The 25,985-nt window shown below is 49.6% G+C and overlaps 1 protein-coding gene across 1 annotated transcript in view; it reads left to right on the top strand.

Annotated features, from left to right (window-relative positions):
* The window catches only part of G2E3 (G2/M-phase specific E3 ubiquitin protein ligase), a 326,326-nt gene that overhangs the window by 173,374 nt on the left and 126,967 nt on the right, over positions 1-25,985 (top strand). Inside the window, exons 8-9 of the mRNA XM_078659417.1 lie at positions 896-1,002; positions 10,037-10,153. Of these exons, the coding sequence (XP_078515543.1) occupies positions 896-1,002; positions 10,037-10,153 (224 nt within the window). The remainder of the gene's footprint in view (positions 1-895; positions 1,003-10,036; positions 10,154-25,985) is intronic.

Genomic DNA, 25,985 nt, shown 5'->3' with positions numbered 1-25,985 from the left:
GAATTGGTGTTGGATAGGCATCTGTATTAAAATAAAATAAACTAAACCTTGTCTGCAGTTGTTTGCTTGTGCTTTACACTTCTACTCTAGATACTAACCCATTGCCATGTTACCCAGCTCGATTGATTGCGGACGTCCACTCACAAGAAGCATATAAAGTGCTGGAGACCTCATCGAACATAAATGTCAAAGTTGTAATGTTGTAATCTGCTTTTTCTTGACTCATTTTCCAGTGTCAGATTTCAGCCTTCCTGCTTAGTTTGTTTCCATCTCGTGTGTTTTAACTTTTGAGTGATGAGTAGGCTCTGCCAGGTAGTTGTGCGTATTGATATTATTCAGGAATTATTAAGACATTCATGCCGTCTTGTTTTTTCTCCAAGTACCCCCTTAGGGAGTGTAGTCTCATGGCCCCAAAGCAGGGGAAGACCAATTTGAAAAAAACTGAGTGTGCTGTCTGGGTCCTTGCAGCAAACCTATGTATCAGTAATTCTGACTGCCCAATTCTAATACCTTTGTGATTCCATGATGTAGTTGGCTTCACTTTATATTGTAATTTGTAAGGGCAGCTTAAAGAAAGCAGTTGAAAGCTGTCCGCTGTAGGTGAGCTGTTGAACCCATTTATGATGCCTTTGAAATGGGTTTCGAACGGCAGACCAGTTTTTCTTTATATTCTTTTACTCTTGCCAGCTAGACCTAGTAGGCTCCGTTGGATTAGTGACTTCCTGTGTGAAATGGTCGGGTGGTTCAATTTTTCAAGCCAGTGGGCCTACTATTTAATCATGTTTAGTGTTTAGTCTTGTATCCTGTCTGTAACCTGGGGTAGGATGTGTTGCTCCTGGTATTAGAGTGGATCAGCTGTTTACCAATGCTTTGTCGGTCTGTTCTCTCTCCACAGTACCAAGCTCTTAGCGCCGGAGTGTTTTTCTTCAGGTGTACAGTATGCAACAATAAAGATGTCTTTCAGGAAGAAATGTTGCGATTGGGTATTCACATCCCAGAAAAGTAAGTCTTAAGGATTTCCTTGAACTTTATTTTGCGTAATGGCCCACGTCCATAGTATAGTGCATGTGCCATTCTATGGATGGAACTGTTACACGATAGTGCCTTGTTGGCAAGTGATCTATTTACTACTGTCATATTGAGTGCTGTTATTTTTGGGGCGGAGTTTTATATAGCGCAAACTAGACCCGACTGTATCTGAGCTCTCTACATGAGCACCAGTTGTGTGACAGACTAACACATTCATTTTTGCTAGGCACTGCGAGTTTAAGTGAACTGTCCAGAATCACAGTATGTTGAGCGTCCCTTCAGACTCTAACCCGGTCCCCCAGCTCCAAGGTTGACCGCTCTAGCCATCTGATAGACATCTAGCCGCAGATTCCTTAACTTAGAATATCCCCCCAGGCGTCAGACTGGATCCGGAAAATCTTTTCCCCCAGCAATACCTCTGCATGCCTGGAGGTGACGCCGGCTGGCTCCGTCCTGACGTTGTCCACGGAATTGACGTCAGTGGAGCCATATAAGCCCCTCATGGCGTGCTAATGTCGGTTTTTCTTTTCCATGTCCTAACTCGGATCCGGGAAAGTAATACCTCGGGCCTGCTATGGTTTTACAGGCTTTTCCGACACCCTTTCGCGTCCAGGAACAGTGTCCGATGCCCCTTGTGGGCTTTAAACCTTGCCGATCGTGCTCGCGACAGATGTCCTCGACGGACCTTCACAAACTCTGTACATGGTGCTTGGGAGAGCGCCATATCTCCGTGGAGTGCGACGTTTGCAACATGAAGATGCTGTCTGCCCGGGTGTCCCGAACGGACCCCTTGCGACCCAGGTCTCCTTTTCCAGTGGAGCCGTCCACGCGGCAGGGCCGGTTCCGGCACCACCGCAGTCATTCGCTCCTGACTCTTGACACTAGAGTCGCCGCCCCCATTCCTGGCGCGCCTCCGAGCCCCATTGGGGGGGTAGGGACTTGAGGCGTTCAGGCCTAATCGGAGGTCGCCGGCTTGACTCGTGGAGTCAAGGCCTCTTCGGAGGTCACAAACGCCTGCTCCACTTGAGTGGTCGAGTACTTTTCAGAGGTTGCCGACGCTTGCTCCACTCCACCAGTCGGGGCCTTTTTGAGGGTCTCCGACGCTGATCGACGCCGGTACCGCCTCCAGCTTTAGTGGTGGAGGATGTGGTCCCGGTGGGTTCACCACCCCTGAGTCATTTCACTGCTCTCCAGACCAGGCGCCAGTGGAGCACTGGCCTACTCCTTATGCTGCTGAGCCTCTACTAAGTGACCGGTTTAGCTTGCATCCGTCGCCTACTGATGACTTTCTTTCAACCGCCTCGCGGGGCCACGGAGCCTAGTGGACGTTCATCGGGGCTCTTTGCAGGGCTGCAGACATTTTGAGGATGGAGCCGCCCTCAGTCTCTAGTCCTTCGGAGCCTTGCTGGCTATTCTCCACCAGGGGGAGGGGAACATGGAACCATTGTTGCCTTTTGCGGAGTCATTGTTTGACATCCTTATCTGAACGTGGGCACGGCCCTCCTTTGGGGACCCCGTGGATCGTGCTATGGCACATCAGCCAGCTCCCACTGGCCCCCTCCTGTTTGACCCACCATCCTGGAGCTGGAGGACTTGTGCTTCAGGAAGCTGTCACTCCTGTTCCATTGCATCCTCCCACTCGAGTCTCGGTGGTTTGAGTCATATGGCCGCGATGTTTGCACCCGCCAGCTCGGGACTCCGGTCCCTCAACACGTATGTAATTGCTCGTGCTACATTTTCCCCTTTGGGACGCTGTTCACCGGCTCCTCCCCGGGGATCTCTCGTGCCGATCTAGCCCGCCTAATCCGTGATGGCCATGATATGGCGCACTTTTCATCCGGTCTGCCATGAACACTGTGGGTCGTACTATGGCCAGGTTGGTTGCCATATGCTGCCACACGTGGTTGCATTTTCCCAGAGCATGTTCAGGAGCGGCTTAAAGATATATGATTTGATGGGGTCGCTCTTTTTGACGCCCATGTTGATTTGGCGGTCAGGCGCCTCCTGTATATGTATGGCTTTCTGTTACCCGTTGTGGGCTGCAGTTGTTCTGGGTTGGTTGGCTGCTCAGCCGTGTTTACTTATTCTGCTACAGCTGGTTATGCTGTGTTTAACTTTCTTTGGAGCCTCTGCCTACCAGCTTGTCTCAAGAGGGGTCCTTCTTTTGTAGGGTTGTGCCTTACCCTGTGTGGGGTATTTTTTGGCACTCCTATTGCTACTCTTCTTTGCCCAGGAACTTTTGGCACAAGCTGACTCTTCCTACTGTTGTAGGATGTCTCCTCTGTTGAGATCGATAGGATTGGTTTCTCTCCAAGGGTTACCATTGGTTGTCTATGGTCCGTCATGTGCATATTCCTAGTTCTCAAGGAGTGACTCTGGTCTATGCCTTTCTGCCTCTGGATCTGTGCTCCACCCCTGATGGTTTTTTTTCTGGGTTTTGAGTTCTTACTCCCATTATGGCACAGGTGCTTCGTTAGGTAGCATTACTCTGTGTGTATTCTCTACGTTCTCCATTTTGGTTGACTGTGTCGGTCTTTGCAGTGCAGGCTTTTGGCGCCAGGCTTGTCTGTGCCTTCTTTCTATCCTTTATGGGCAGTCTTGTGGTCTATGTTTCCGCTATCTCACGGGAGACCAGGATTGTTCCCCCTTGGGGACCTGTTATGCAGCACACCGGTGCCGTGGTGGTACTTGCATTACTCTCCAATTTAGCATTTAGTCACTCCACGTAGGTGTCGACATTCTTGTCTCTTGTGTGTGTATAGAGTGGATTCTACACGCCACTGGGGTGCTTGCATACTAAGTCTATTTTTTGTCTTAGTGTCAGACATTTTTGCTTACTCTTTCCTTGGGGATAGTGTCCTCTGTGTGTTGAGAGCCTTGCAGGTTATTTACTCACAGTGGTGCCTTTTACCTCGTTTAGCTGCATGCCTTCCTCCTGAGCTTTTGCTCAAATGGTGGCTCCGCTGTCTCTGTTGGCACTAGGCTCTGGGCTCGGCCCTGCCACTGTTGTCACATGTCCTAGGCAGTAAACATTAAGGTGTTTTTTACTTCCATGCACTGGCCTCATGCTGTGGCTCCGGTTCTTGTGGCGACAGTCTTCCGACTGTCCCCTGTTTCTTGTGGCTTCCACTGTGGTGTGTGTTCAGGCGGTATGCTCTACCGTTGTCCTGTTTTGACCCTCGGTACTTCTTTCCTCTTGGGTTATAGAGAACGATGCCTGGATCCTTCTTTGAAGGTCTCGCTGCATTGTTTTACGTTGGCACTGAACTTTCTAGTTCTGTTTTCCTTTCGTCTGTCTGGGCGAGAGAGGTCCCACACCCTCTCTCGTTGGATTTGGTGTCTATACCATCCCTTGTTCAAGCTCCTTAAGGTGGGTCATGGGTCTGATGCCTGTTGTCCTGGCATTGCGGTTTTCACCATTTTTTCGTCAGTCTCTTTACGAATATGTTCTCCTGGAACATGATGGTGGTTTCGCAGACCCTCCTATAGGGTATGGCTTTGGAATCTATTCTAAGTTAAGGAATCTGCGGCTAGTTGTCTCTATCAAATGGAAGAGTTACTTACCTTCAGTAACGATATATCTGGTAGAGACAGTCTAGCCGCAGATTACTTAACGCCACCCATCCTCTCCACTCTGCGAAGACCTTTTCATATGGTGTCTTTCCACCTAGCATCCCTCTTTCTGGCGGGTTTGGTCTTTCGGAGGTGTGCTCTCGCACTTCACTGTGGGGTAGGGTGTGGTGTTCTAATTGGGGCCCTTCGGACTCCCCTCCATCCTAGTGTTTGGTTGGTGGCGTGCTCTTGCACCTTCTTTAGGCAGCTTTCGAGCCCTTTTGCTCTCCACTCAGTCCACGTTTTGAGGTGGTTCAGTTCTATACTTTTTACTAACTTCTCCTGTTTTTCCTCCTGTGCTACTCGCGCGTGGAGTTATCCTGTTTTTTATTCTCTCCCACCGCCCACACCTATGCTGCCTCCTTTCTTTGGCAGTCTGTTGGATTGGGTTCTCTTGGCGCTACAGTTCTTAAATCTCTGGAGTGTCTGTGTGTGGTGAACTTCTGGTGGTTGTTCACTTCTAGTGACTTGTCTTGCAACATGTTGCTTCAATATTGTAGTTATTTTAATTTCCCTCCTGTGATGACCTGCTGTGCCTCGCTTGTCATATATTTTGTACCGCAGTCATTGCCCCCTCGAGGAGGGGCCCTTGCTCGCAGTATGTACTCTGTGAGCTCCCTTCAGTCCCTTCGAGTACTGGGTGCTTTTTCAGTGATTTATTTCTTTTTAACACACTGTTCCTATGCTATCGCAGTTTTTTGCACGTCTCCGCGTTGGTGTGCGGAAAAGTTTCCTGTAGAAAGCTGACATCGGCATATGGCTCCACTGACGTCAGTTCTGTGGACGACATCAGGACTGCGCGCTGGAATTTCCAAGGCGACAATCGCTCGGCTACGCCTTTCAACTCTGAGCTCAGTCTTGCTGTACGCCTTTCCGCCCATACCACTCCTGCCCAGGGTTCTAAAGATCAGGAGCGACCAGGCCCATGTCATCCTTGTGGCTCCGGACTGGGCGAGGAGAGTCTGGTATCCTGAGCTTCTGAAAAGGAGCATCGATCCTCTGATCAGGCTGCCCCTTCCTGTTACTCACTGGAGTAAAACAAAAAAAAAAAGCAAAGCTGTGCAGAAAAGGACCATTTCCCAGTGGATTGTTCTCTGTATCAGCTCTGCTACGCATTTGTCAAAAGGCAGCCTCCGGAAGGATTAATATCCTCCAAGGCTGCCTCCTCTGAGTTGGTACGCAGAGTTCCTGCCCTGGACATCTGCTAGACGGCTATGTGGGTGTCTCCATATGATCATGGAGCACTACTGCCTGGACGCCGAGGTTCGCTGACCGGGTCATTTCACCTGCTTCTTCCTAGATAACCTCATGGTTTTATACAATTCAGACCATCTCCTCCTAGGTACTGCTTTGGTGTCTGTTCAAAAGGTGAGGATTCTGCAGTTTGATGTCTTAATCAGAAGAAATCGCTAATTACCTTTGGTAACCCTTTCTGTAGCGACTCCAATTGCGATTCTGCACTGACCTACCCCTCCTCCCAGTTCTGTGAATTAGACTCCTGCCATTAATAAGATCATGTGTACGAACCTACACACTGGTCAAAGACAATTTGCGGATGGGGCTCTAAATCTGGGGGCAGAGACGGCCTCGAAAGCAATTGACAGAGCACGGGAGTGACTCTTATATAGACCCCGCACCAAATTTCTGGAGCGGAATGGCATCAGTGCAAAGCTGCACAGTGCCACATACTGGTGCACAGAGGACTACTCAACTTTCATGATCCACTTCGACACCTGGGGAATATTCAAAAGGCGAGGAATCCGCAGTTATTCTCTACCAGAAAGCACCTTACGCAAGGTAAATAACTTGTTCAACAGAATTAGGCTTGCATATAAGTCTGGCTTCCTAAATAAGCAGGTGCACTCCCAGACTTTCTGGCATATTTGAGAGCTGCAGAACAGCATGTTCTGGCAAAGGGGTCCATTAGAGAAGTCAAATTATGGACACGTGTGGACAGCAGTGATAGACCGGCCCTCTGGGACCAGGTGTAGAAGCCTAAGCAAGATAGACCCCTAACCCTTACATTTGGACCCCCCACCAACCCCACATTGACAGCTTGGGATACTTTAGAAGACGCTAGATTATGCCTACTTTATGACTGATTGGTTTGTGTGTGCGTATAATCAGGCCTTCCCATAGGCACTTGAAAAGGGGCTGATCGATAAATTGAGGCATGTTACGGTCTATCATGGACATGATGTATGAACAAGAAGTCTTGTTCTTTGAATCATGAAAGCAAACATTGAACGAGATGTAGCAATATTATTACATCTAACTTATTTATTGGATAGTGCACACTAACATCAGGAATCCACCACCTGGGGTTTAATGCTAACTAAAACTTCTTAGGACAGCCTGTGGCACAAAGGAAGTGACTAGCCTGTAAACAGTGGTCTCCAAACTTTTTTATAATGAGCTCTACTTCTGGTCAAGGAAATTCATTTGAAGCTACTAACAAATGTTATCCCAGTACAATAGTGACCACAGAAAAGTCGGGAAACTTGTCAATATGCAGTTCAAGACAAACACAAGGAGATGATGGATGGAGCGCTGAAACTTTTCAGAAACTCGCCCCAGTCAACAGATCTGGGTTGAATCCATCATCGTTCTTTAGCTCACTTCGCCATCCCAGTTCAGACACAGCTATATGCAAATCAGTCTGACCCTGTGCTTCATGGGAACAGTCCAGCCCAAATTGCCAAGCCTCGTCTTCTTCTCTGGACCGGAAACAAGCATCCTGGGACGGGTTTCGGGCTAACAGCCCTCATCAGCTAGGCTTGCTCGAATTTTGTGGCAAAGTGAGCACGAGACCCAGGTCTGGGCATACCCTGCCAACTTAGGCCGAACAAAGCAAACACAAGGAGATGATGGTCGGAGCGCTGAAACTATTCAGACACTCAACCCCAGCCACAGATCTGGGTTGAATCCATCATCGTTCTTTAGCTCACTTCGCCACCCCAGTTCAGTCACAGCTATTTGCAAATCAGTCTTGACCCTGCGCCTCATGGAAACAGTCCAGCCCGAATTGCCTATCCATGTCTTCCCTGGACCGGAAACCAGATTCCTGGGACCCGTTTCGGGCTAACAGCCCTCATCAGCCATGCTAGCTTGAATCCAGTGAGCAAGGGGCCCACGTCTGGGCATACCCTGACAACTTAGGGCGAAACCGGTCCCAGGATGCTTGTTTCCAGTACAGGGAAGACGTGGCTTGGCAGTTCGGGCTGGACTGTTCCCATGAGGCACAGGGTCAACACTGATTTGCATATAGCTGTGTATGAACTGGGGTGGCAGGGTGAGCTAAAGACTGATGATGGTATCAACCCAGATCTGTGGCTGGGGGTGAGTGTTTTGAAAAGTTTCAGCACGCCGTCCATCTCCTTGTGTTTGCAATCTGCAGTTCAAGCACATGGTTAATGAAATGACACCAGAAGCAGCGCATACATAATAACAGCAGTAAGTCTCCACAACTCATTTTGAGTTAACATTCGACTATCCGCTTTAAATGTTTCTGAAATGCAACATTTATTTTTATCAGCATTTTATTTTCTAAAAACATTTTTCTTTGAAATTCATCTTCCATTTTTGACAAACTCCATTTTCTAAATTTGTTTTCAGAAAGAAACAATTATCGGCTTCAAAATGCTGGTTTTCATTTTTAGTAAAAACTGATGTTAGCTATCAGCTTGTTGTTTTTCATTAAGTACTCACATCTAAAAATCCTGCACATGGACAGAATCTGTCCAGACCATGAATGCTCACCAGAATGCCAAGGATGCCTGTAATATGCCACTAAAGCTCACCATAATATCAGAGGTACCACCGTGCCATAATAGCCAGGATGCTCACAACATCGGCGAAGGACTTTATTGTGCCAGAGGCAGCCACCATTAAGTCCGTGTTGGCCAATATTAGGTCAGTCATTCTCATAATATGTCGGTGATAGTTGGGGGTATGCACAACTACCAGGAATACAGTCACAACGGCGGACCATGGGTACTGTACCTCACTTCACGTTTCACCAAATCAGTCACGTGCACTACTGTTCCAATACCTGCCGTTGTTTGGTACCACTGTCCAGCAGAAATATATTGAAAGTTCAAGTGGAAAGGTGTACAGGGAAAAGTGTTCTCATCTTAAAACTTCAGTGCAATATTTGTAAATTTTGCAACACTGCTTATCGGGGAAAAGCAATGCCAAAGGCACAAGCAGACCAAATACACAACTGTTTACACGTGCTGCCAAACATAATAGTGCATTCACAACAGGGCAACAATTTAGATGATGTTACAAGTAATCAAAGCAGGACAGAAGAAACTAATTTTGTGGCGCAGGGTTTCACTTCAGAGCCTTGATCTAGCTTTGGCTCTACGTTAAAGTTTTAGCCATTCTCGCAATTTGCTTGGTAACAGCCAATGTTCTTCATCACCAAAATAATGCAAACCGCAGACAAGGAATCGTTTACAAGACCAGTGTACCCACTTTACTAATTAATCCTAAGGGTGAGGATAGTTGTGATATTCTGCTTCAAAGCTGACAACAATGAGAGGACTGGCCATTTTTCTGTGCTTCATATCACAACAGTGTTTTGCCACACTATTGAGCTGCAAAACACTCCTTTCATCCAATGTTACCAACTATGTATTACTGGTAGTCGTGTGGGTGACTACAGGGAACATGTAGGCAAGGGTTAGAGCAGGTTTTTTTGTGCTGTGTTTTTGTTGTGGGAGGTCCTCCTAATCTTGCTGCTTTATTGGTAGCTGGTAGATATGCACTTTATTTGCTACTCTTAAGAGTGAATGCAGTATTTGGTACAGGATCAGTTTCCCTCAACTTCCTGTTTCACTCTTACAGAAAGTGCCTATTGTGCGTACTTGCATAATTAATTGCTGGAAGTAGTAACAGAAGTAGCCTTTTCAGTCTGTGGTACACCCCTGCCTATGTGGCTGACAAGCTCACCGTCTCTATTGGCAGTTAACTCACCCACAGCCGTGCCACCATCAGAATGCTAACTAAAAAGTTCAAGAAAAGGGAAAACAAACTAAGCCAACAGGCCATCTCCATCTATGCACCCATGACCAGGAACAACATCCCTTTATCCGTGAGGGCTGCCCTAACCATGCCAAGCTGTCGGAGTTTCATATTAAAACAATTTGCCAGATCAAAGTGAATACAAATTAAAACAAATCTGTACCTTAATGTGCAAGTTCCTGGTGTGCTAATTGCCCATTGGACGACATACCTGCCCTAAGATGGAGGCTTCCCATTGCCCCAACCCTTAAATGAACCTAAAGTAAGATAAAGCCCCCTTCAGCTGTTGGCAGACTTCTGCTCACTCATACTTTCATACTAGTGGTGTTAAATGTTCAGTGTTTAACATGTGATGAAACCTTTTCAGAGACGCTGCATGGGAGATGGAGGATAATGCATATCAAGACCTTCTTCAGCGTTACCAGCATTGTGATGAGCAAAAGTGCCTCTGTAAAGAAGGGCGGGAGTTTGATGACCCAGAGAGGTAAGGCAAAGTGATACGTTACAGAAAGCGTGGTGGGCCCTGGCTCTTTTTCTTTAGTTCAGTGGGGTTTACTGTTATGGTGTTTATCTAGCACATTAGTTCTTAAACTTTTGATTATCCCCACTAAATCCTAACTGATATCTGGGGACCTCCCGCGGAGGCATTATTGGAATCCGGGCACTCCTATGGAGTCATTATTGGAATCTGAGCACCCCCATTGATTCATTATTGGAATCAGGGCTCCCCCAGGGAGTCCTTATGGGAATCGGGGCACCCCCAGGGAGTCCTTATGGGAATCGGGGCACGCCCAGGGAGTCCTTATGGGAATCGGGGCACGCCCAGGGAGTCCTTATGGGAATCTGGGCACGCCCAGGGAGTCCTTATGGGAATCTGGGCACGCCCAGGGAGTCCTTATGGGAATCTGGGCACGCCCAGGGAGTCCTTATGGGAATCAGTGCACGCCCACGGACTCCTTATGGGAATCGGGGCACGCCCACGGACTCCTTATGGGAATCGGGGCACGCCCACGGACTCCTTATGGGAATCGGGGCACGCCCACGGACTCCTTATGGGAATCGGGGCACGCCCACGGACTCCTTATGGGAATCGGGGCACGCCCACGGACTCCTTATGGGAATCGGGGCACGCCCACGGACTCCTTATGGGAATCGGGGCACGCCCACGGACTCCTTATGGGAATCGGGGCACGCCCACGGACTCCTTATGGGAATCGGGGCACGCCCACGGACTCCTTATGGGAATCGGGGCACGCCCACGGACTCCTTATGGGAATCGGGGCACGCCCACGGACTCCTTATGGGAATCGGGGCACGCCCACGGACTCCTTATGGGAATCGGGGCACGCCCACGGACTCCTTATGGGAATCGGGGCACGCCCACGGACTCCTTATGGGAATCGGGGCACGCCCACGGACTCCTTATGGGAATCGGGGCACGCCCACGGACTCCTTATGGGAATCGGGGCACGCCCACGGACTCCTTATGGGAATCGGGGCACGCCCACGGACTCCTTATGGGAATCGGGGCACGCCCACGGACTCCTTATGGGAATCGGGGCACGCCCACTGAGTCATTATTGGAAGCTGGAGAGCCTGGATTTGGTAGTTTCAATGATTTGAACCTCAAAACAATACATTGAAGTACAGAAACAAGCATTCATCAATCCAATACACAAATGATGAAATATTGTATTGAATTTTCGAACGAAAAGAAAACGATTTGTAATTTTCATAGGACGGTTGGAGTTCTAAATTCAACTGAGGCCACCCATTGTATATAGTATGTTATGTTTGATGTACTTCACTGCTTCCACAAATCAATGAGAACACCAACTTAAGTTTTAGCCTCCAGTTTCAAATTCCTTAAAAGTTACGGAGTGTTTTTAAAATGCTTAGTCTTACATTTTGCTTTGTTTATATACTCTTTAGTAATCTCTTAATAGTTAATTTTCTAAGCTGTTGCAGACCCCTTGGATAGCTGCCGCTGACCCCCACGGGATCCCAGACCACAGGACTTGTTAGGGTATGGACCGATGGGAAACCCTACATGAGTGGGGTGGGAGGGTGACAGCAGGGGAGGGAAGTAAAGCAGGAAACCAAATGAGACCAGAGCAGCACCAAGCCTATTTTCTACGAAGTGTCATTTATTTTTTAAAGAGTTTTATATAGCTCAAACTTGACCTGAAGATATCGGATATCCGAGTGCTTTACATGAGGACCAGTTTGGTTACCTATTAACACAATCTCCCCGTGATTTGCCCACAATCATTTGATGATTGTCGTTGCTGAGACTCGTACCAGGTTCCGCGCTTCGAGGTTGACTGCTCTAGCAGTAAGGCTACATACTCTCCCCATTACTCGCAAGCCTTTATTTTGTTTTTTTTTGCCCCGGTGGAGACTTTGGCATTAAAAAAGGGGTCGCAGACACTTGGATAGCCCGTACGTAATAGTGCTGCTGCTCAGTGTGCGCCACCACGATCTCCGCTTGCCCCTCCAAATGAATCATTTTGCTTTGCACCTGTACGGTATTATAGACCCTGAAGTAGACAGTGCAACCTCCCACTCCATGGCACCACTTGAAAGAGGTCACAAGGGCTCAGTCATATCCCCCCCCACCCCTGCTAGCGGGTGCAGCCACAGAGTGCACCCGCTTGAAAAGAGATCTCTGGCAGTTTTAAATGCAGGCCGGGTTAGTACCTGCAAAGTGAAAGGAAGCTCTAAACATCCAGGCCTCATTTCATGAACGCAGGGTTCCCTGGGCTGATGTGGGTGCATTCCTGCACTGGGTGAAACGCGGTCATTGTAATAGGGCACGCTGACTCGGATGCCCCCAGTGAAAGGCGTGAAGCGGTGGAGAACAGGAGAGTGTAATATAGGCTCTGGTCATTATTATATTTTACTGCTCTCTATCCTCACGAATGATTTTACTACAGGCAGATTAATCCAAATGATGGTCACTTTAAAAATCGTCGACTAACCCTGTCTGAGTTTCTCCTTTTATTATAAAGACACACTGCCACCAACTGCCAAATACAAGCTGCTTTTTTTTTTTATCTTGGGGAGGATATGAAGATTTGGATCACTTTTGGTTTCTCACTTTTCTCCGTACTTAAAAGGTATTTTTTGTTACCCCAATTTAATTTGCTAAAATACAATGGTACCTCCGCCTCGCCAGTCGGCCAAAGGTTTATTCGTCACAAAGAATGAATGCTAGTGTGCTTTCCACCATCTAGGGTGCATGTGTGTATAAGCGCCAATGTGCATTAAGGAATCCTACTGACATTGCTCATACAGTCGAATTATGAATGTTTTGAGTTTCCTCAAGTGGAGCAACTGCAAATTTCTGTGTGCTTTTTTTTGTTTTTCCTTTTTAGGCTTTTTCTGATCTTGCTTACCCTGACCTGGGGGCAGTGACTTCGTGGCCTTCGAGTGGTCTTCCTGAGGCTGGGCTGCTTTGACCCAGCTTTCCAACTGCCTCTTTGGTTTCCTGGCAATGTCCCCACAGGGGTGTCTTGGGATGTCGGATTTTCTTACCCGCTCTGGTCACGGTAGGGGGTGTCCTCTGGATTGAGGCTGCAGGTGTCGTCTGGAGCTTGAGACAGGTCAGGGGTCGCCGGATATCTGTTCAGGATAGCTGGGGGGGGGACCTCCTCGTGGTGTCTGTTCACTCAAACACGGGCTGGGCTGAGCGGGTGCAGAGTGTGCTGGTTTCGCAGTTTCTGGCTGGCACCAGAAGCTGCAGCTCAAACACGTCCGGTGTTCACGGGAGAAACCGCTTGGGAAGTGAATGCAGGCAGGTTCTCTGGGGTTTTTGAGGTTGCTGGCCGCTAGACACGCCGGGGTTTCGCAGGAGCAGGTTCGAGGGGAGACAGGCCTGTAGGGCTGGGGCCAAGTCGGTGGGCGTCGTCCTTGTTAGCTCTGCACGGCTTCTCGTCATTCTTTTCTTGTGGTTGCTGTATCTGAGGAAGGAAGGTTCAGGGTGCCCCATAATACTAAATTTAGGGGCGTTACAGGTAGGTAAAGGGCAGGTACCAATGGGTCCCTTCCCTGGGGTGGGTACACCCCCTATTTTGCCACACTCCAGTGGGAGGGGGCAAGAGTTTGTCCCTGGTTGGCTGGGTCCCCCCATCCTCAAGATGGCGGGGACTCGAGGTTGTGCTTCACCTCGCCTCTCCCACCTTAGGGGTGGAGTTGGCAGAGGTGGGCACACCTCTCTTCCTCACTTGTTTTTCCTGCTGGTTCTCCCGTTCAAAGTGGGGGGTAGAACCCGTGGGGGACCAGTTGCTGAAAGCAGCAAATGGTCTGTAGAGGCTCACAAAGGTGGCATGCCTTCCACTTCGTGAACCCTGCCCATCCTGGGGGAGGGAGCTTGGCACCTCATCCCAGGATGTGCATTGTTTCAGACCCCCGAGAGCAGCAAGATCTCGACCCAGGGGTCCAGAAACATGTCTGGTGGTGGCAGCCTAGGCAGCCACTCAGTCAGGTCACTAGGAGTTGGTTGAGTTTCAGGGGGCATCCCTAAGATGCCCTCTGTCGTGCATTTTACATTAAATCCCACACTGGCATCAGTGTGGGTTTAATGTGCTGAGAAGTTTGATACCAAACTTCCCAGTCTTCAGTGCAGCCATAATCGTAATGACAAACTCCCAGCACCATATACTCTTAATGGCAGCACTGCACTCAGTGCCCAGGAATGGACCTGGGTACTGTAGGGGTTCACGGGTCACTCCCCTGTACCCTCACCACTGGCATAGGGCACCCAGCTAGAGGGGTGACTGATGTATGCCAGTAAACAAACAAAGTGGCCGGACAGCTTAAGTTTAGATACTAATTCAGCGCCTAGTTCAATGAATTACCAGGGTGAACAGACATGTGTCTGGAATTACTTTTTTATTTTATAAAAAGATTAGAATTTTTTTTTTCCTTATAGCGTCAAAAAGCACAACAAGACATTTAACGGATTTTACAAACAATACATTCCATAAATTGAAAGCAACAATACAAATCAATGGGGGTTTCCACCAGTGAAATCCAAAACAATATACTTTTCATAGACAACTGTACTATGCCTCGAGTTGAGTGATCTATGAGGCACCAATCCTGAATATGGAACAAGCAAGTGGTCTAACAGAATGGAGTACTGGCCTACTTGTTTATCATCTGCAAAAAGATACACAGTGCATTTATCACCAAGTGCTACAACGAATAGGAATTACAAGGAGGCAATTCTGCAGTTTGCACATGTATTAGTTACATTCCTATCGAGCCTTAAAACATTGGTATCTTGCAGGGAAGGACGTCGACGCGTTTCAAACCCAAGTGTATTTGACTGGTTCTCCTCAGGACATGGACTGGGGGGTCGTTGTCACTTATTGGCTGGGGGTTTGGATCACTCCCTCAATGGTGCGCCAAAGACGATCACTAGGAGGGGTGCCGACACACGTCAGTTATGCACTATGCAGATCAGGAAAGCTTCGTTATACGGGCATAAGTCCCTTCATGGACGCTTGTTCAAGCGGCGGCCGCCGCCTGGACTTGTGCGTTCTCTGTGGCGATTCAGAAGCGTTTAATTCCGGCACCCGACTCCGTGTGAACAGACCGCTGTTCACACGGAGTCGGGTGCCGGAATTAAATTGTTGCTTTCAATTTATGGAATGTATTGTTTGTAAAATCCGTTAAATGTCTTGTTGTGCTTTTTGACGCTATAAGGAAAAAAAAATTCTAATCTTTTTATAAAATAAAAAAGTAATTCCAGACACGTGTCTGTTCACCCTGGTAATTCATTGAACTAGGCGCTGAATTAGTATCTAAACTCAAGCTGTCCGGCCACTTTGTTTGTTTACTTTATTGAGAGTGGTCCAGGCCGGATAGTGACAGGACCCAAGCCTTCCCAGTCCCTTTTGATGTATGCCAGGGCAGTGTGTTGTGGGCATGGCACACAGGGATGTGTGCCAGGTCGACTTCACTTTGTTTTGCACCAAGACACGCAGCCTGCCAAGGCAGTATGAGTGTCAGGGTACAAGGCCTCTAAGGGTGGCACAATAAGTGCTGCAGCCCTTAGAGGTCTTCCCTGGTCACAGTGCCCTAGGTACCTGTGGTACCACTTACCAGGTGCTGACCTGTGGCCAGAGATGCCAATTCAGTAAGTTTGTGGGGGAAGAACACAGGCCCTGGGACCCAGGGCACACCAAGGAAAAGTGCATCAGTAGTCTGGCAAAACGTGAGGGGGGTTACTGCAACAGAAACCCACTTTCCTACAGTATCACCCTAGTCTTATCCCCAACTTTGGCACAGAGCAGGATGGGTGTTGTCCGGCCCCAATTTGAGCCATTCCCTGCAGGACAGAGCCCTATTCCTATGTGTTAGTGCTTGGGGAAGATTGGGAGGGTCACTGGACCCTTATGAATACCAGCCTCTAGACCCCCAATGAGGTCAACTGGTGTGAGAATTTGGCAGATGCCATGGGACTGGACAACTCCGCAGATTGGCTTGGTGTCTCCTCCTTCCTTGGCTACAGAGGAGAAAGGCTTCTTTGCAAGGATGGTGAGGGTTGCGGCCGAGGTCCTGGACCTTACTCTACCCTCTGTGGCTGTCAGGCGAATGTTTTGACGGAGGTGCTTCAACCAGGAGTCATCCATCCAGACTAATTCTACTGTTTATCGCAGCCATCACAGACATTCTATTCGGGGCCTGGTTCAAGCCCTGCACAGGGACTCCTGTGAATAGGGCAATAGCCAGCTGCCATTGCCCTACCCCAGGCAACCTCAACTTCCTCACCCAACACCCCACCCATTTAGAGCTTGGTGTTCCAACCCTCTGTGACCAAACTAAATCCTGGTGCATTCCCTACCACTCCACTGGACAGTAAATCCAGGAAGCTTGATACATTTGAAAGATGCTTTCTTCTAGCTTACCTTGTACAGCAGTCGATGAAACCCCATGCTTTTTGGGACAATACTCCCTCTCACTCTGGTACTTTGTTCCGCAGATGGTGCCTAAGGTCTTGGGGGATGCTTAAGCCATACCCCTAAGCTATTGCGGACGGGAGAAACGCAGCGAAGTTCGCCATTCGCTGTGTACTGTATACGACTGACTCACTGTGCAGAGCTGTTTCATTGTCTGTAGCCCTTGGGCATCATGCCCGGTTGAGAACCACTGGCTTTTCAGTGTATGTCCATGCTTCTCTCATGGACATGCCCTTTGATAGCTCCAGTGTCTTCAGAAGCAAGGCGGCGTCGGCTCTAGAGCCCTTCAAGGACAGCAGAGCGGGAGCGAAGTCTTAGGCCCATCTATAGCCCCTTGCCAACCCCAGTCACCCTTTTTGCTTCTTTGGTGGCCATGGAAGGAGCTTCCAGCCAGGTTTCTACCCGCCGAGTCTCCAAAGCATGCAACCTTCCTGGCTCCTGCGTAGATGAGGACACGACACTCGCAGGCCTCGTGGGTCGGGTAGACTGAGATTAGGCCAGTTCACCACTGTCTGCAGCCACAGCTTTCAAGCCTCTTTAGTTTGCCCTCTGTACATCAGCTCCCAGTTGGAGGCAGCATATGCCATCACCTGCACCACTAGAGGTCCATAACAGCTGACTGCTTGGTCCTCCCTCCACCCATCGCACCTACTTGTGACAGTCTGACGTAGGTTTACATCTGCCTACTCTGCCAGAAAGTGGCGGTCCTCTTAGCTAAAGTAGCCATAGAGAGGGTGCTGGCTGCAGAATTAGGTCGTCGATGCTGTGCACTCTACTTCCTGATGCCCAAGAAGGATGGAGACCTTCATCCTATCCTAGACTTACACCCTCTCAATTTCTTCCAAAAGGAGAAATTCAAAATGCTCACCCTTGCTCTGGTTAGCAGGGTCCCATCGCAATACCAATCACAATCCGTACCAGTGAGCAAAAAGTGCGGGCGACTTTGTCAAAAAAGCATGTCCTGTAGTCAACGACCCATAATTGGGTCAGTGGTAGAGCCCTCTTCCTTCCCAACCAGATCTGATAGTAGTGACAGATGCTCAACTCCTGTGCTGAGGAAGCCATCTGGGAGAGGTGGAGCTCAGAGGACTCTGGTCTCCGGTGTACTCTGGACTAAACCTCCACCTGTTGGAGCGTCTAGCAATTTGACTGACATTGAAAGCCTTTCCACCCTGCAGGTGCTCACGGACAAAATACTGCCATGAGGTACTGCACCAATCAGGGCGCTGGGGTCATGGACTCACCGTCAATAGGCCTTGCGTCTCTGGACTTGGCTGGCACATCAGGGCATTTCCCTGGCAGTTCAACTGACTGGATCTCTGATGGCGAGAGTGGACAAACTCAGCTGACTATGCCTAGCTGATCACAAATGGCGCCTCCATCCGAAGGTGGCGCAAGATCTTTCAGCAGACGAGAGAACCTTGGTTAGATCGGTTTGCCATTGCTGAGAATGCACAATGTCCGAACTTCTCTGTGCTATAGTTTCCAAGGTTGCTCTTGCTAGGAGACGCTTTTTTAGGTCTCTCCTACGCAGCGCGCATGCGCTGCATAGGAGGACCTTTAGCCGGGTGCTCTGCTCTGCTCTTTTTGGAAGCACACTCTCGCGCTTGTGGCGGCATCCACCTTGGGGCGCGCCGCAAGAACGAGTGCAGTGCTTACAAATGAGTAGACTGACGCAGGAGTGTGCTTCAAAACAGCTACTGCGGGCGGCAGCATTGGGTAAGTAGCGTGATCCACTTTTCTTCGGGGTGACCAAGTCATTGCACTGCTCTTCCCTGACCCCCTCTATTACCACACTGAAGCTGATTAACAGTTCTTTCTTTTTATTCACAACGTGCACATAACTCTGAAAACTCAGTTATAAAAGGAAAACAAAACAAAAACGTAGACTGGTTTCGATTGGTACCAGTGCAAAATGTGTGCTTAAAACCGAAAAGAGGATCAAAGGCATAATACAGACTTTCGTACCTTTGGCCACGTGTCAGTTATTTTATTTCCGCTTTGTGCTTCTCTGACTGCATGGTGTCAATATTTTGCTACTCTCCCCAACTGCAAGAGAGCCTTCTATTTATTAGACTATAGAGTCTCTTCCCACTGCTGTCTCCTTATTTGGCTTCTGCGCCATGAAATAATTTAACTCAAATATTGTAGTATAGAGTTTGTGCTTGGCTTCAAAATATGATTTTACCACCGCCTCTCCTTTCCATCAACCAACAAGAGACAACCTGTATTTGTTGTGACCTCTAATGGCATCCCGCAACGCTCTTGTTTGGCTTTTTCTATTCACCTGCATTGTAAAGTGCATCAAATCTGATTAATTTAACGTTAAACAGGTATTTACCTACATTTCTAGCACAGTTATGCTCCCCTAAACTTGCAGGGATGATTAGCAAGTTTCCCTGTTCTCATTCAGCACATCAAGCACATTGTTTTCCACCGAATAAAGGCTTCTTTGTTATAACCATCTTCACTTGTCGCCTATCAGCCCCATCTCTCTGTGCTGCCTACTCCCAAGCCTCATGTCTTGTCTTTATTTTCTTGCTTTTAATTTCCTGATGTCAGGCAGGATAACGCCAGAACTGCACAAATCCCACTGATTTTACCCCATTTTTACATTAAATCAACCGGTCCCAAGATTTAACATTTTCCTTTTTATTTGCCTCACCTCGACTTCTGGCTGAGGTTAAGGGTGCCCGGCATCCCATTCTTACACATACTTAATTTTCTTGTATGTGCTCTCTGGTTGGTTTATATGTGGGCTAGAGTATGCAAAGACGTATTTGATTAACAAACATCTTCTGCAAATAGGTGGGCCATAATCCCATAATTCCCAGCGTCTCATCTAGGACTGAGGCCAAAATAGCACTAGTACATTTTAGAAAACGTTGACTTACGCGCCCATTTGGCTAATATGGCAAAACGATGGTGCCAGTGAGCAACAAGCATTTGCAGTGCAATAGCTCTCGCATGTACTAGAGTTTAAGCTATTGACATTGTAAATGACAATGCCTTTTTGTTTTTAAACGAAAACAAAAATAAAAGGCATTGTCATTTACTATGTCAATAGCTCAAACTCGCGAAATGTGAGACCTATTGCATTGCAAAGGCTTGTTGTCTTTAGTGGAGGTCCGGCATGTTGTACGCCTTTCTGCCTATAAGACTCCTGCCCAGACTTCTCAAGATATGAAACGACCAGGCTCAAGTTATCCTTATGGCTCCGGACCGGGCTTGGAGAATCTGGTATCCCGAGCTGTTGGGCATGTCCTTCGGTCCTCCGATCAGGCTGCCCCTTCGGGACGATCTCCTGTTGCAGCAGTAGGGAGGATTCTGCTTCTGAACCAATCGGTACTCCTCTTTCATGCGTGTAGACTGAGCGGGAACAGTTGACCACTTTCGACCTTCCATCCAAAGTCTGTAATATTCTTTGCAGCTCAGTGTCCTTCCACCAAGACAGTATACACCAGCCTTTAGCATAAGCTTGTGATACGGTGCACAGCCAAACAGATTGACCCCTTATCTGCCTCCCTTTCCCATGTCTTATTTATCCTTACTCTTGCCCAGCAGGGTTCTGCATGGGGTACGTTAAAGGGTTACTTATCTACCATCTCTGCTTTCCTGTGGCTGCTAGATCAACCTTCCCTCTACGAGCCCCCTATTGTAAATAGGTTCCTTAAAGGTCTCCAGCACGTTTCTACCAACTCTATTCATTATTCCTCAGTGAACTTAATTTGGTTCTTACTTTTCTGGTGTACACTCCCTTTGAGCCGCTTCTTCATATCTGCCCTGTTTGGCTTCTCACCATCAAATCGGCCTTTCTGTTTGCAATTACATATGCCTAGAAAGTTAGTGAACTGCAGGCGCTGTTATCGCTGCCTCCCTACCCGTCTTTCTTCCCAGATAAGATGGTTCTTCTTGCCGAAAGTAGTAACCCTGTTCCACTTTGGCCAGTCCATAATCTTGCCTACCTTTTACGCTCTGCCTCATCCCTCTAAAGCGGAGAGAGTCCACCGGCTGGACCCAAAAAGCATTGTTGCTCTAGCTTAACCGCACAAAACCGTTGCAGGTGGACAATCAACTCTTTGTTGGATATGTCGGGACCATTAAAGAGAACGTCATGCAGAAACTAACCATCTTCTGATGGATCATCGCACTCTGCATTAAAATCTGCCACGCATTGCCCAAGAAGCAGCCTTCGGAGGCTTGCGTGCTCCTTCCAACAGATCAAAGTCTGCAACCACTGCGTTAATGCGTGGAGTTCGGTCCTAAATATTTGCCATGCAGCAATGTGGGCCTCCCTGCACACGTTCACCCAACACTATTGCCTGGACTCTTGGGTCTGTCAGTATGGACGATTGGCCCTTCGGTTTTGCAGACTTTTTGGTTTCAATGGGGTTTGTAGACCCACCGGCGGGAAGATATTGTTTGGGTATCCATTTTAAGGTAAGGCATCTACAGCTAATAGGCTCCATTAGATGAAAAAGTTGCCTACTTTCGGTAATGCCTTATCTGGTAGTCGCTCTATTTAGCCACAGATTCCTTACCGACCCAACCATTCTTCTGTAAACTGATTTTAGTGTGAAAGGCTGCTCCCCTTTGCAGGGCCTTGTTCCATACACCGTGGTCGGTGTTCTTCAGGGCGCCGTGTTTCTGGCCTGGGACATTGTGAAAAGAAACTTATGAGTAAGGTAGGTTGGCACCTTAACAGGTCCTGTACACGTCACTTCCAGTTTGGATGATGCCAATGACTTCACGCTTTGCTGGACTACACCACCTGCTGTCACACAGAGTTAGTGCTCACAAAAAAATTAGAATCCAGACTGACGCCTGGGGATAATTCCAAGGTAAGGTTTCTGCAGCTAGATCGTCTCTACCAGATAAGACATTACTGGCGGTGCCTCACTTGTTAGTCATGGCAGGGGCGGAGCTGCAGGTTGCCTACAACAGATGTAGCTCCCTCTGCTGAAAATGTTGCTTCAAAACTTTGCAGACAAAGGACCACTGGGTCATCCAGTCCATCCACAGTGGCTGCACTCTTTCCTTTGTGGCCCTCTATCCTGACGATAGTTTGCCTTCCAAGATATCATGCTGTGAAGCCAATGCTTGGTTTTGGAGAAGTCCTTATTCTGCGTAACAAAAGGGCCATAGAGGTGGCGCCTGTCCTGGATTGCTGCCTTGTAAACTTGTTCATTTGGCAGAGAATGTTCACTGTGCTGTTTGAGCCAAGGTCTGCTGGACCTGAACAGAAACATCTAGTTGGTGTCTGAAGTGTCCAGTTGCATCTCCAGACTGCCTAGGTCCATCTTTCAATGGTCTTGGTTTTAGGCATTGCCTAATCACCATTTTCCGCCATGGTCTTGTCAGTCAGGCTGACCATGCTCATGTTTTTGCGAAAGTATTGGTGGTGGTTGCTCCATGACTGACGCTCTTGGAAGCCAATACTTTTTCATGCTTGAATGACTGACCTGTTAAAGCAGAGTCCCTGGTGCTGGTCAAGGATTATAATTGGCTTACAGTGACACTTGTCCATGATTTGGTCCTTGCGATCATGGATGGGGAGGTTGTACATATCGTACAGGTCTGAAATGCATCATGGCCTCTTACATCTTGTTGGTTCTGCATCCTAGTTGGCAAAATAGGGGCTCCAGTGGTGCCTGTGATATCGGTGGCTAGAACGCCAGTGGAACTTTTCAGCTTGGGTGCAGTTATTCCTATCAATTCCATAGTCCTGCACCAGTGGATGGACCTTCTAGGCTTGAGGTGTGACATCCTTCAATCCTCTGCAAACTATAGTGTTCATAGATGCTTCCTCATTGGTCTGTAGTACCCATATAACGACGCAGCTGCATGGAGTATCTGATAGACTACTAGCCGCAGATTCCTTCACGTAGAATTATCCCCAGGCGTGAGACTGGGTCCGGAAACTTTTTGCCACAACATCTCTGCGCTCTGGGGGCAGGGCGACATCACGTGACTCTGCCCAGGCGTTCGCACACGTGACGTCAGCGAGGTCACATAAGCCCCACCCCGGCGCACCTACGTCAGTTTTTTCCTTTTCCGCGTGCAACGCTGAACCGGTCTTCACAATTGTCTTTTATCTGGTGGAACAATGTGCGAATGCCTTCGAGCTTCAAGACTTGCAAGTCGTGTGGGCGTCTTATGTCTGCGACGGACCCTCATCTCATTTGGATGTGGTGTTTGGGGGAGGATCACGGCACCACTGATTGCGAGGCGTATCAACGGTTGAAGCAGAAGTCGCGGCGGGAGCGCCGCATGAAACTTCTATCGGCGCGTCTCTCCAGGTCGACCACCTCCCCTCGATCTGCTTCGGCAGGAGGCTTCAGTTACAGCCCTGGTCGTCATCTTTATCCTCCGATGTCGCGAGAGCGGCGCTCCCTGGTGGGTAAGTGTCGCAGTTTGTCCTCGGGGGCTGGTGTTCGGCCTTCCGGGGTCGTGGGCTCTCCGCGGGTGATGCGGCCCACATGTCGTCCTCCTATCCACCGTTTCCCGGTGAGGGGGCGTCGAGAGTCCAGGTGGAGACATACGCGGCGGCTTTGCAGGCCTCGCTGGGGGTCTCATCCTACCCCTCCTAGGGCGCCGACTGATCCCTCTCGTTGCGTGGGGCCCTCCGTGGCGCCTCCGGCCCCGACTAGTTCAGATCCAGACTTGGAGGATTTCGTGCTGTTGGGGTGCGACTCCTCTGGGGTACCTCCTTCAGGCTCTGCCTCGCCACAAACTCCTGCAGGAGTCCCTGTGGTGTCGTGGGAGGTCCCCGGGCTCGGGTCGCATCCCCAAGCCCCGCTCTGCCTTCTGGGCAGGCGAAGGCCCTGTCTAAGGCTGAGCTGGCGCCGCCACGGCGCGGGTGCCTGCTTCGGCCAGCGCCACACGGGTCGGTGACCTCTCCTCATCTCACCCTGGGTCAAGGTGGGGTGGGGACCCCTCGTCCCTCCCCGGGGGCGGCTGCCTCGTCAGAGGGCGAGTGGGAGGTTGATTAGTCCCTGGCACCACCGCATGGGTCGCCAGACCGCCTCCACTACATTCTGGGCCGAGGCTGGCAGAGGGTTTCGTGTCACTCCCCCAGTCCCTCTCGTTCCTCCACGCACGCGGCTGCCTCGACGGAGGTAGAGTTGGGGCCGTTCAGGCGCCGCCCCTTGGCCACTTCGGCTCCAGTCGCCGGTGTGGTGTGGCTTGGAGGAGCCCTCTCCGGTCCCTCCTTCGGCGCCGGATGACTCTGGCATCCTACCTCCGGGTACGGACTCCACGGCTCCACACAGAGGTCGGGCCGCGGATTAGACTTCGGATGCTCCCTCTTCTCCGGAGACTTGCATATTGGTATCCTCTTCCCGGAGACTGGCTGCCATGTGGTGTCTTTTTCGCCGGCATAGTCGAAGGGCTCCCAGCCTTTTCTGAGGCCGAGACGCTTGTCGGAGGATTGGCAGGTCCCTCATTCTACGGTGCCTTCTGGTTTCCAGGTCTGACCTTTGCCTGCCCTGCTTGGCTTCGGGGACGACCGCCTTGGTCTGCAGCTGTCTCCCACGGAGTAACTGGTTTCTTCTCCGCAGGGCCCTACGGAGGTGGGTGTGCCCTTAGCTCACACGGTGTCCACGGCTGTGGGCATTCTGCGCATGGGGGCCCCGGTTGCTCATTTTCCGGCGGACCATCTCTTGGAGGTTCTTTACCAGGGCGCTGGTGGGAGGGAAATCTTACTCTTTGAGGGTTCGCTCCTTTCTTCCCTGACTGGAGCTTGGAGGCATCCTGCCTCGGGATCAGTTGCCTCAACCCCTTCTGCACTGACATCTTCTGGCGCCGCGTGACCTGGCGTGCCTCTCCCTCCACCCCTCTCCCTCCACCCCTCTCCCTCCACCCCTCTCCCTCCACCCCTCTCCCTCCACCCCTCTCCCTCCACCCCTCTCCCTCCACCCCTCTCCCTCCACCCCTCTCCCTCCACCCCTCTCCCTCCACCCCTCTCCCTCCACCCCTCTCCCGCCAGTCCACTTTCCCGTCCCTGCCACCACTGTTGACTCCGCCGTCCCGGGAGGCCCGCTGGCTGGACTCTTGGGGGCGCAACATGTTCGCCTCAACCAGTGCGGCCTTGTGGGCCCTTAACACCTTGTGTATTGACGAGGGCCTCCTCTTGTTTGTGGGTCTCCGCAGAGTCTCTGGGATCCGCGGATTCCCAGGAGACTGTTCGGGTGGACTTCAGCATCATGCTTTGGATGGCCTGAGGTGTTGGGCCGGGCCATGTCTTGGCTTCGGGAAGCTGTGTTCCCTGAGACTATTCGGGAGCGGCTCATTGATCTTCCGTTTGATGGCAGCTTGTGGTTTTATGCCCCGGCTGATTCTGCCATCCAGAGGTTCCTGGCGGGGCTCCGTCCTCTTCCGCCTTCTTATTATTCTTCTGCAGGAGTATTCACTGCATATGAAGCTACAGCACTAAATGCCAAGAGCAGATGCTTACAGGGTAAATAACCTATTTCTTTTCCTCAGTTTTAAACTCCATCACTTGAGTCAGTCTTTTTGGTAATCTAGTACCTGGGCACCCCTTTTCTGGGCAAAAGTGCCCTTTGTGAATTGTTTAACATCTCAGGCACCTAACACCCTTTGAAAAATTGGTTAAAATAACTGAGGTTCTAAGAGTACTGACAAACATATCACTCCCGATAGGTGAGTAAACTCCAAGATGGGAATACAAAGAAAATAACTTGGCCAGGGCATAACAAAAAAAGAATGGACCGACTACTGGAGTGCACAAGATTAAACACTACGGAGAATCCAGAATCAAAATCATGACTTACTGGAATTTCACACCTAAAAATGTACCAAGGGGCATCTGAAATATATTCAAGACAATTGGTGATCATGCCAAAGCTAGCAATTGACTGGAAGGAAAATCTAGCCGCAGTAAAAGATGGTAGTATTTCCAGTGCCAGCTGAATCAACAAGCATTTACAATGCAATGGTTTCGTCTTTGGAAAAGTTAGAGCTATTGGCATTGTAAATGACAATTTGTATTTGTGTTGGTTTTGTCATTTACATTGCCATTAGCTTAATCTTTCGCAATGTGAGACCTATTGAACCCTACGGACGAGCTCAGCAGACAGCAATTACTACCACACACACACACACACACCGAGAGCCACACACACACACACCCCCAGAGCCACACACACACACCCAGAGCCCCACACACACCCACCCAGAGCCCCCACCCAGAGCCCCCCCCACACACACACACCCACCCAGAGCCCACACACACCCACCCAGAGCCCCACACACACCCACCCACCCAGAGCCCCACACACACCCACCCACCCAGAGCCCCACACACACCCACCCACCCAGAGCCCCCCC

This window comes from Lissotriton helveticus, chromosome 9 (assembly GCF_964261635.1).
Source record: "Lissotriton helveticus chromosome 9, aLisHel1.1, whole genome shotgun sequence".
NCBI classification, from domain to species: domain Eukaryota; kingdom Metazoa; phylum Chordata; class Amphibia; order Caudata; family Salamandridae; genus Lissotriton; species Lissotriton helveticus.
This window is presented reverse-complemented; position numbering and strand designations above follow the sequence as displayed.